The 12,287-nt window shown below is 42.2% G+C and overlaps 1 protein-coding gene across 2 annotated transcripts in view; it reads left to right on the forward strand.

The window, feature by feature from the left end:
• LOC122557432 (uncharacterized) overlaps positions 1–12,287 on the forward strand; it is a 197,755-nt gene that overhangs the window by 159,546 nt on the left and 25,922 nt on the right. For both annotated transcript variants that reach the window (XM_043705166.2, XM_043705163.2), the window contains exons 5-6: positions 1,839–1,997; positions 4,311–4,379. In XM_043705166.2, the coding sequence (XP_043561101.2) occupies positions 1,839–1,997; positions 4,311–4,379 (228 nt within the window). The remainder of the gene's footprint in view (positions 1–1,838; positions 1,998–4,310; positions 4,380–12,287) is intronic.

Here is a 12,287-nt window from a genome sequence, read left to right on the forward strand (position 1 = left end):
TCTCACGGAATACAGGGGAACTAGCCATTTGGATACAGAACTGGCTCAAGACAGAGGGTGGTGGTGGAAGGTTGTTTTTCAGAATGGAGGCCTGTGACCAGTGAAGTTCCACAAGGATCGGTGCTGGGTCCTTTACATTTTGTCATTTATATAAATGTTTTGGATGTGAGCATAAGAGGTACAGTTAGTAAGTTTGCAGATGACACCAAAATTGGAGGTGTAATGGATAGCGAAGAAGGTTACCTCAGATTACATCAGGATCTTGATCAGATGGGCCAATGGGCTGAGAAGTGGCAGATGGAGTTTAACTCAGATAAATGTAAGGTGCTGCATTTTGGGAAAGCAAATCTTAGCAGGACTTATATACTTAATGGTAAGGTCCTAGAGAGTGTTGCTGAACAAAGAGACCTTGTAGTGCAGTTCATAGCTCCTTGAAAGTGGAGTCGCAGGTAGATAGGAGAGTGAAGAAGGTGTTTGGTATGCTTTCCTTTATTGGTCAGAGTATTGAGTACAGGGGTTGGGAGGTCATATTGCAGCTATACAGGACATTGGTTAGGCCACTGTTGGAATATTGCATGCAATTCTGGTCTCCCTCCTGTCGGAAAGGTTTTGTGAAACTTGAAAGGGTTCAGAAAAGATTTACAAGGATGTTGCCAGGTTTGGAGGACTTGAGCTATGGGGAGCGGTTGAACAGGCTGGGGCTGTTTTCCCTGGAGCATTGGAGGCTGAGGTTTATAGGTTTATAGAGGTTTACAAAATTATGAGTGGCATGGATAGGATAAAGAGACAAAGTCTTTCCCCTGGGGTTTAGGAGTCCAGAACTAGAGGGCATAGGTTTAGGGTGAGAGGGGAAAGATATCAAAGAGACCTAAGGGGCAACTTTTTCACACAGAGTGTGGTGCGTGTATGGACTGAGCTACCAGAGGAAGTGGTGGAGGCTGGTACAATTGCAACATTTAAAAGGAATTTGGATGGGTATATGAATAGGAAGGGCTTGGAGGGATATAGGTCGAGTGCTGGCAGGTGGGGCTAGATTGGGTTGGGATATCTGGTCGGCATGGACGAGTTGGACCGAAGGGTCTATTTCCATGCTTTACATTTCTATGACTCTATAGCTCTCACCCCCCCAATTTATTATAAGGACAATTAAATGCAGTGTTCATGGCATGGTTCAATCCAGAACTGTGAAGTCCAGCGCTATTTGGCAATTCTTCTCATGTAACTTCATACCTGCCCAATACATGGCTCAATGTATTGTAATAATTTTGTATCCCAAATTACTTTAAGAGGACAGTGACCTTTACTTTTCAAGTGCTGTCTGTTTCAGAGCTTGCTCCAACAGTACATTAAAGCCACATAGCATAGTTATAGTCACAGGGACATGAGGGAAAAAGAAGAGTTGACGTGCTGAGATGGAGAAATGTGAGAAAAGTTTTGTGTGGAGCACACAGATGAACACCAACATGGAGCCTCTAAGCTGAATTGACTTGTCCCAATGCTGTCAATTTGATGTAATTTTACTTATACATGTCTCTGAAAATTATTAATAAAATTAACATGTCAGCATGCCTGGGTCATTTGATACACTGTTTGATAACCAACAGAAAGCTCTGCTGCTAAGTGCTGTGGTGTTCAATCCTGAGAGATTCATGTCTAATTGTTGCTGACTCAATACATTCTGAAATAAATTGCTTTGTTGATATCTATTTGAACAAAGCAGCTGGAAATGTACGACTTACTTGCAGAGATCTAAAGTGTGATAGATTCTAGAGTTTTTACTTTCGAGATATACTTGCATTTGATTGATTTCATTGAACAAATTGTTGTTTTATCCTCAGCTACAGCTTCAACAGAACATCCACTTGACTTCCCCTGGTATGCTGATTTCTACAAAAAAAGTGGATGATGCTGGAACTCTCTCAGAGGATGATGGTTTGCCCAGAAGTCCTCCGGAAATATCATCTCTTCACGCCATTCTGAGATGCTCCACTCCGAAGGTACAGTAGGTTTAATGTGAAGAGGGAGTTGGAGAGGCTGAGCTTGGCCATGAGTCCAACAAAGCTGCTGATAACAGCAGAGCCTCATTGAAATATTATTTGAAATACTATTCGGAGGTGATGGCCAAGTGGTATTATCCCTGATTTATGTTCTGCAGACCTGAGTTCCAAACCTGCCATGGCACATGGTGGAATCTGAATTTAATTAAGAATAACCTGGAATGAAGAGTCAACTGGTGACCATGAATCCATTGTCAGTTGTTGGAAAAACCCATCTAGTTCACTAATGTCCTTTCAGGAAGGAAATCTGCCATCCTTACTTGGTCTGGCCTCCATGTGACTCCAGAGCCATAGCAATGTGGTTGACTCTCAACCACCCTCTGAAATGGCCTAGCGAGCCACTCAGTTGTATCAATTGCTAGAAAGTCACAACAAAGACCTGACCAGCATTGTGGGTCAACCCACAGCAAGTGGACAGCAGCAATTCAAGAATGCAACTCACTACCACCTTCTCAAGGGCAAATAGAGATGGGCTATCAATGCTGACCAGCCAGCAACACCCACGTCCCACAAATTAATAAAAAAAAATTAACATCCTCCCATCCAACTAGCAACTAGTCAATCTGGACAGAAATCCTTCCATGCTTCTGTGTAAACCTTGTGATATAGTAAAAAGCAGTTAGCAAAAGAGGCAATGAGGTGGTTTCTGAATAAGATATATTTTGGTGAAGCTATTTGTCTTCTTCACATATGGACAATTCACAAGCATACCAACTTAATGGGGAAACTAATGGGTTTTTATTTCATCTTTATTTTACCCCATGCTATCGCCTAATAGCTTATATTTTCCCCAGCACCCATGATGTGTGTGTGCAGGTGTGAGACTTAGTAAAAGACAACTGGTGTCAAAATCTTTATTCATTTTCCACCACCAGGAAGAAACACCAGAGTGGCCAGTGACAAGCTGGTTATACTGTGTGAGTGGGAAGTGCTGATTGGTTAGCAAGTGAACTCTGATTGGTTGAGGTATTCCCATGGAGAATGCACCAGTTAACAATGATTGACAATTAACTGCCAGGCTTTGTTTAAACATTAAATTAGTTTTAGTGATTTTTAAAGTGATTGACAAGGCCTAAGATATAAATCTTATGTTATTGAGTCTACTCTGTTGCAGCATAAATGTTGGTTTCCTGTTTAAATTATTATTCTTGAAAATTGCCCTGATGGGTGCAAGACAAAAAGCTTCAACACAATGTGACTTATTTCAGCAATATGCAAGTTATATACGACAGGTATACAATTCCTTTATTGGTAACCCTCGGGTCAGCTGGTTTTTGGAATTTGGAATTTTTCAGATTTCAGAATAAGTGACAGTTTCATGGTGAATCAAAACAAAAAATGACCAAACAGCAGATGCACCTGTGAGTACTATGAGCACTGAGACAGAATTGATGCCTGCCAGTGCTGGGCCATGCTGCCATTTCACATCTGAATGACGTGGGTTGAGTGGGTGTTGGATTGCGTTATCTGTTTGCACACCAAAAAATCTTGTTATGGCAAAAGAAAACTTCATGAAAAGATCTCGGATTTCTGACTTGGGATAAAAGACTGAATTATTGAATGAGGTCGATGTACATCTTTAGAGTCTGGATGGAATCAGAATAGAAAGAGGCAGATTCAACAACATGGTCTACTACCAATTTGGGATGTGAACAGTGTGTGTTACACCATAAGAAAGTGTGGCAGACATATAGTTTGTTGCTGCTTTTAATTTGTACATCATTTATTTATTTATTAATTATCCATTAACTGGATGTGGGCAGCACAGGCTTGACCATCGTTTATTTCCCATTCATCGTGATCTTTGAGAAGGTTGTGCTGAGCTGAACCATAGGAGACCTTGGGGGTGCAGGGACATTGACAGTGCTGTTAGGAAAGGAGTTCGAGGATTTTAACCCAGCGACACTGAAGGAAATTTCCATATCAGGATAATATGGGGCTTGGGGAGCAATTTGCAGATGTTCCTTTGCTTTGCTGTGCGTGTTCTTCGAGATGCCAGAGGTTGTGTGTTTTGAAGGTGCAGTTGGAGGAGGCTTGGTGAGTTGATGCCGTGCATCTTGCAGACAGTACACACTGCTACCACTGTGTGTCGATGGTGGAGGGAGGGAGTGTTGTAGATAATTAACATTAATATGATGTTACCTTCATCAACTATTTGATGGCCAATTGCCTCCAACCCTGCAGGTATTTGCCAAAGTAAAAGCATGTCCACTTCTGTCCTTGACTAACCACCTTTCTCATTCTTCCCTCCAGTCTGCAGCCTCTGTGGAGAGACACAGCTCTTTGAGTTTAGGTGGAACAGGAAGTGAAGATGAAGAGCAGGTAAACATTCAATTGTTCTCTTTGGAGCAGGTTTTAATGGAATCATAGAAAGGTTAGAGCACAGAAGGACACCATTTGGCCTGTCTCATCCATATCAGTTCTTTGCGAGAATAACTCATTGACCCTACTCCCTTACCCTCTCTTATGGCCTGGATAATCTTCCCTCCTTACCCAGTTATTCATAAGTTACCCAGCATAACATCATAGGATATAGGAGCATGGGGTGGCACGGTGGCACAGTGGTTAGCACTGCTGCCTTACAGCACCAGAGACCCGGGTTCAATTCCCGACTCAGGCGACTGACTGTGTGGAGTTTGCACGTTCTCCCCGTGTCTACGTGGGTTTCCTCCGGGTGCTCCGGTTTCCTCCCACAGTCCAAAGATGTGCAGGTCAGGTGAATTGGCCATGCTAAATTGCCCTTAGTGTTAGGTAAAGGGGTAAATATAGGGGTATGGGTGGGTTGCGCTTCGGCGGGTCGGTGTGGACTTGTTGGGCCGAAGGGCCTGTTTCCACACTGTAAGTCTAATCTAATCTAATCTAGGAGCAGAATTAGACCATTCAGCCCATCAAGTCTTCTCCATCATTCAATCATGGGTGAAATGTTTCTCAGTTCCATTCTCCCCATAACCCTTGATCTGCTTATTTATTAAGAACCTGTCTATCTCTATGCACTCAACTGCTTAACATCCACAGCCTTCTGCAATAATGCATTCCACAGATTCACCATCCTCTGGCTGAAGAAACTCCTCATCAGCTTAATTCCATAGCGTCATCCTTTCACTCTGAGGATGTACTGTCGGAGTCTGACCTACTATTGGTCAGTGTTCTGTACGTTTCAGTGAGACCCCTCCCTTGTCGTAAACTTTTGACAGTGGGGAAGCAGGCCCTTCAGTCCATCAAACTCACACCAACCTCCGAAGAGCATCCCACCCAGAGCCAACCCTCTGCCCTGTCCTGCATTTCTCATAGCCAATCCAACTAACCTGTACATTTTTGGACTGTGGAAGGAAACCCATGCAGAAACAGGGAGAATGTGCAAACTCCACACAGACAGTCACCTGTGGCTGGAATCAAACCCAGGTCCCTACCGCTGTGAGGCAGCAGTGCTAACCACTGTGTCACTCACCCTTCTAAATTCTATTAAGTTCAGACCCAAAATCCTCACCTGCTCCTCATATGACCGGCCTTTCAGCCCTAGGATTGATCTTGTGACCGTCCTCTGGACCGCATCCAAAGCCAGCTCATCCTTCCTTACATACAGAGTCCAAATTGCTCACAATGTTCCAAATGCAGCCTGGCCAGAGCTTTGCACAGCCTCAGCAGTACATCCCTGCTGTTGTATTGTAGCACTCTGGAAATGAATCACATTACATTTGCCTTCCTAAATGCCAACCGAACCTGCATGTTACCCTTAAAAGAATCCTGAACTATGACTCCCAAGTTCCTTTGTGCTTCAGATTTCCAAAGGCTTTCCCCACTTAGTCTACACCTGTATTCTTCCTATCAAACCGTGTAACCCCACCATACAGTCCATTGGTAAATGTTGGTATCACTGCCCTTGGCCTTTCTCTGGGACGAAAGGTGTGCTGGAAAAGCACAGCAGGTCAGGCCGCATATGAGGAGCAGGAGAATCACCATTTCAGGCATAGGCCTTTCAGCCAGGAACTTGGGTGGGGCAAGGTGGCTGAGAGACAAATAGGGGGTGTGGGTGGGGGGAAGGTAGCTGGGAAGGAGATAGTCAGATGGAGGTGGGGGGGTGATGGTGACAGGCTGGAGGGGAGGGTGGAGCAGAAAGGTGGGAAGGAAGGTAGACAGGTGGGACAGTTCAAGTGGATGGTGCTGAGTTGGAGGGTTGGATCTCGGATGAGGTAGGAGAGGGAAAATGAGGGAACTGGTGAAATCAACATTGATGCCGTGTGTTTGGAGGGTCCCAAGGGGGAAGATGTGGCAGTCTCCCTCCAGGGGTCGGGTGGCTTGGATTTGATGGACCTGTTTTCCACTTGTTCCTGCCTAAGACCATCTGCTCCTGAATTTCTAATTCCTTCCATTATTACATTTAGGTCTGATAATTCCAATGTACTTTCCCCCATGCAGGACAGCCAGACTGCATAATTGTTTGTCTTTCTTCCTTGCATTAAACAATATTCCTCTTGTGTTAAGGGAGATAACTGGGGAAAGTTTTATTAATATGCATGAAATTGGCTTTATCAAAAATCTGATTTAGTCTTGATTGTTTGACATTTTATGGTATTTTGTCCATCCTTAAAATAAATGGAAACTATTATAGTCACTTGGTAATAAAGAACATGAGTATTGTTGTGAAAAGAAAATGTGTCCACGCCTTTCATCTTGCACTCATCAGGATATAATTGCAAGAATGCCAAATTAGAAAGGGAACAACAATATATACTGCATGAGAAAAGGATATAGGCTGGTTGGCAAGTCTGCTTTGATTGATCAAGTGTTGCAACAGGGAATGAATCAGGTAATTATTGCACCCCTACTCATAACTGAGCTTGATCCCATTCCTACTTGATATAAGCACTTGTGCCCTTTCATCAGGGGTCACTAGGTAATAGGGAACATTGGCTGATTTTTCTTCTTTCTGAAATATGTAACATTGTGTACCAAATTTGAAGAGAAAATCCCATCAAACAACAGTGAGGTTTTATTTCCAAGCAACTGAATCAGGGGAATGGAAACTGTTGTAGACATATTGATGCTGTATTCACAACATTAAGATATATTTTAGAGATCATTCAAAATTAAATTAAGTGCTAAAGAATAAATTAATGCATTCACAGAGTATAAAGTATCAATTGCGATGGGAGTGGTGAGAAAAGTCAGGCTTTTGCAGATTGACTGCACCTTTTGGAAGTGTACTGATTATGACATGTCACTGTTTGAGCATCCTACATTGGATGTAAGGAGAAGCACCATTGACTAGCTTTTGAACAATTGCACCAAAGCCATTTCTGATTCCAAGAGGATTCAGAACAATGTTCCTTCAGAGTGAGAAAGAAGGTGATAGGAATGTCTTAAGTATATGTGTGTTGAGAAATCATGTGACTGCTACTCAGTGCCATGTGCTCTTGGAACATTTGAGAAAGGACTAATGCCCCAATGTATATTCAATCCAATATCGACAGATATTTCTTGTTACTGACCGAGGTGTGTTGTTTAGTTTCTGCTGTATCATAAAGTGACAGTGGCTGGTAAAGGGACAATTATCTTCAGTATTACATCTCTCTTGGTGCTGTCAGTCCTTTTCAGAACACCTGGCTTAGGGACTTGCCTCTCTTGACTGTAAGAGCTATTTAAATGTTACAGCATGGGGTAAACCTTAATTTAAACCAGCAACACAGAAAAGATTTATCCTGTCCAGTAATCTGTGAAAATTCAATAGGCCAAGAACTAGTTAAAATAAAAATTAACGACTTTATTTCTTAAAGTATAACAGAATAATTAACTAACAGCTATCTACTCTAACCTATCTTTTACCTTCCCCTTCTATAACACTAGTCTGATAAAACTCCCAATTATGATTTCCAAAATAAAACTTCTTATCTCAAAACCAGGCAGCTTTCATTCTTCTCACTGCATGTTGGTCTTCTTTTCTTCTTCTTGGGGATTCTGCTTCACAGGTTACTGATCGATAAAGGTACCTTTTAAAAGAGTTATCTTTGAGGCAGTTTTTCACATGCTTGTGGCTTGGCAGTTCTCCTCTCAATTGTTCAATTTTCCCCTGTCTTATACCCCCCCAAAACATCAGATTATGTCATTGGCTTTTAAGATTGTCAATATACTAAATTCAAACTGGATTAGAGTTTGCTATTTTTTGTGGTATAATTTAAACTGATTGGTCTAATTCGAATCTGTTTTGTCGTTTCCAGACAACTAGCTAATCAAGTTGTTCAAACAAATGTTACATTTTCTTTCAGAGTTCTTGGTTCTCTCTGGTAGTTCTGTTGCTTTTAGCTCTCTTAAAGGCACAGTATACCCACATCTTTATAACACACAGCACCTGCTCAGTTTCTACATTTCTCCAGTCACCAGGGGTTCAGTAGGTACTTGTCCCTGCTTCCTTCAAGATTGAGAATCTGTTTTGATCCTGGCTTCCAAGGATATTGGCATTGATGAGTCATCATGTGGAAAATACCACCATGAACTTGGTTTAGTGAATGTTGGATGGCATTTAAATGGCAGAGTATCACACCAGAAGGATAAGAGTTTTCATTTCATATATCACTTAAAAACCCAACTGATTACAGATCATCTCCACTTCATTAATAGGTCATTTGCTCACCTCCTACTCGGTGAGATGCGCTCTTGTCTCTAAATCAGAATATCGGGAGGTCAACCCTCATTACAGACACTTGAACATAAAAGTCTGGGTTGCCACTCGTATGCAATACTGAGGGAGTGCTGTTTGTATATGCTGCTGTCTTTCAAATGAGATGTTAAACCAAGGGCTCATACCTGTTTACAGGCAGATGGTTATGGAACATCCAACATCATTATTTTTATGACGATTGGGGGAGGAATCACCTTCACTGTCCTGGTCAACATCTATCCCTCAATCAACACCAAACAAGAGAAACAGATTATTAGGTGTTATCACTGTGTTGTCTGCGGGACCTTGCTGTGCAAACATTGGCTGCTGTGTCTCTCCCTCCCCCCCCCCCCCCCCCCCCTCGTGTTATAGCAGGAACTACACTTCAAAAGTGCTTTGTTGGCTGTAAAGTTTTATATAACAACATATCTTGCCACAACGATTAGTAATTTGTGTAGAATATTTGCTACTTCTGAAAGCGAGATCATATTTGTAGAAGGATAATTCTTGTCATTAGCTCAGGACCCCTGAGGTTTTTCAACAAAACTCTAGTGAGAAGGGACTGTTATATTTGGTCCTGACTCAGAATAGTTTCTGGCTTTCTAGACAACTTGGTTCTCATTTTGATTCAATTTGAGTCTTTCTTGGCAGGAATGAGCTGCTGTGGTATTGTGAATCTCAGCTGGACTTAATATATAAAATCTTAGCTATTGCCTCTGGAGAGGAACATTCTATTTACATTCTAATAAAATGTTTGATTCAAATTTCATTCCTCAATGTGTGTTTGTCCTTCACAGTTGGTGCTATACTTTAAGCCTTACCCTTTGAAATCTGGGGTCAAAGGAGATCATTAATGGATCTGGTTTCTATGGGAAAAGTGGAATTGAGTATGGCCCACATTTAGTGACCCCAGTGGACCCCTGAAAATCATTTGGTCATATATTGGCTTCGGATGATTATCAAACATCCGGGACAGCCACCTAAAATGCACACTTTGCACTTACTTGTGGAATGAAGGGCCTAATCACTATTAGGAAACCCTCAGGGAAATTGGCCTACCCTGAATCTGACCTTTTCCAAACAGGCTTTGCTGGCGTGTATCCAGTTAAACAACGAGCTTCCACCAAAAGGCAAGTAAAACATCATTAATCTTTCTATACGATGTACAGATTTGGACTCCTCACTATAGACACATGTTTGCATTGGAGATAGTTCAAGGAAGATTCACTGGGCTAATTCCATGGGATGAAGACTTTGTTTTATGAAGAAGAGGTGCAGAAAGGACACTCCCACTCATGGGGCAGTATTGAACCAGAGGAAGACAGTTTATAAATGAATGACCTCCCATTTGCAATGGAGATGAGGAGGAATGTCTTCTCCTCAGTGGATTGGTAATCTTTGAAATTTCTTCCCCACAAGAAGTGGGTGCTGGATGATTGAATACATTCAAGACTAAATCTGGCATTTTATTGATCTACAAGGGAGTTGTCTTTTTAATTCTTCCACAGGATGTGAATGTCAAAGGCAAGGTCAACATTTCCCTAATTGCCTTTGAGAAAGTGTTGATGAGCCATCATCTTAAACAACACCAGGTTATAGTGCAACGGGTTTATAATGTCTAAATTCCACTTTGAAAATAGAATCAGTCTGACTACAGACAGACTGTAACCTCACACTTTTAATACGTTGTCTGAGATGAGATGTCACCTTTTCTTATAAAACCTTAAGTGGTCTCGAGAAGGTGACTTAAAAAAAGTTCTGGGATTTACATGTTAATGCACCAAAATCTGCAACCCATTCCAAACGATGAAAGACTCAATAATCCAGGTTTGTTCAATCTGTCACTAATCTTTTGCTATAAATTCTGTGTCTTATGACCTTATACTCCACAACCACCTGATGAAGGAGCAGCACTCCGAAAGCTAGTGTGCTTCCAATTAAACCTGTTGTACTATAACATGGTGTTGTGTGATCCTTAACTTTGTCCATCCCAGTCCACCACCAGCTTCTCCCATCATCATCTTAAACTATTGCAGTCCATCTGGTGAAGAACTCCCACAGTGCTATTTGGAAGGGAGTTCCAGGGCTTTGATCCAGTGACAGTGAAAAAACAGTGATTTAGTTTTGAGTCAGGTTGGCTTGGAGGGTGAATTTGCAAGTGGTGATGTTCCCATGCATCTGCTCCAAGCCACATACCATCCTGACTTGGGCACTATAAATTCACCAAACAACTGGCTAAAAGTCAATTTCAGTGAGTTTGATGGAGAGTTTCTTTACATGAGCTCGGTGAATTCGGAAGAAAGTGGCTGAGAAAGGGAAGCTGACACCCTGCTTTGCCGACAGGGCACTAGAGGATCTTGTGGTGGAGAAGAAGGCCATCTTCTTCTCTCAGGAATCACAGAGGAGACCACTGCTCGAGACCCTACCAGCCTGGTCTGGAGAAATGTCAAGCGATGCAGGAAGAAGGTTCATGAACATTTTGGTCTCCTTTTCTGAGGGAAGGATGCTCTTGCTTTGAGGGAGTGCAGCAAAGGATTTCTAGGCTGATTCCGGAGATGGTGGGACTGACGCATGAGGAGAGATTGATGAAGTTAGGATTGTTTTCACTGGAGTTCAGACAAATGAGGCGGGATCTCATCAAGACTTATAAAAGTCCAACAGAACTAGACAGGATAGATGCAGCGAGGATGTTCCCGATGGGTGTTTCCAGAACCAGGGGTCACAGTCTGAGGATTCAGGGTGGACCATTTAGGATGGAGATGAGGAGACATTTCTTCACCCAAAGAGTGGTGCGTCCGTGGAATTCATTAACACAGGAAGTAGTTGATGTCAAATGTATTCCAGAGGCAGCTAGATATAGCACTTGGGGCAAATGGGATCAAAGGTTATGGGGAGAAGGCTGTTGAGTTGGACGATCAGCCATAATTGTGATGAATGGCAGAGCAGGCTCGAAAGGGTGAATGGCCTCCGTCTGCTCCTATCTTCTATGTATCTATGTCCTTCTGTGCTCCACAAGTAATGATAAGATCTGTGCAGAGATCTGCACTCCATCACTTTAGCCAGTGGTGTTTCGAACCAATGGCAAGATAACAGGGAAATGATCCTCTGTCGGAATAACAGCCATCCTTCAAATAGTGTGAAACTTTGTCCTGATTGAACTGATATTGTAAAAGCTTGCATCAGTTTGTAACTTTATCTTTTATTGAATAGGAAAAGTATAAATAGATCAAACTGATAAACCACATTTACAACTCGGATTGTACCAAGGTTGTTGACTTCAGAAGCCTCAAGACATTTAGTGGCAAATGACTTCACGCTTCTCAGCTTCATTGAATGAGGTTCAAAAAGAGGCCCTTTCTACGAGTCAAGTAAAGAAATTAAATTTGCATTTTTGAGGACTGTGCTAGTATTGAAGGTGTGTTGTGGCACATTTGCTGCTGTTCACTGTCATAAATAGCCTGAACTGGGAGGCATTGAGGTAGAGTGAGTTCTGCTGTAACGTGGTAGTTCTGTTCTCATGCAATCCCATGAGAATGTTAAGGAAATTGTGTAATAGCAGCATCATTTAAAATAAA

Source organism: Chiloscyllium plagiosum, unplaced genomic scaffold (assembly GCF_037043375.1).
Source record: "Chiloscyllium plagiosum isolate Xiang-an unplaced genomic scaffold, Cpla_swu_hap1 HiC_scaffold_11, whole genome shotgun sequence".
Lineage (NCBI taxonomy): Eukaryota > Metazoa > Chordata > Chondrichthyes > Orectolobiformes > Hemiscylliidae > Chiloscyllium > Chiloscyllium plagiosum.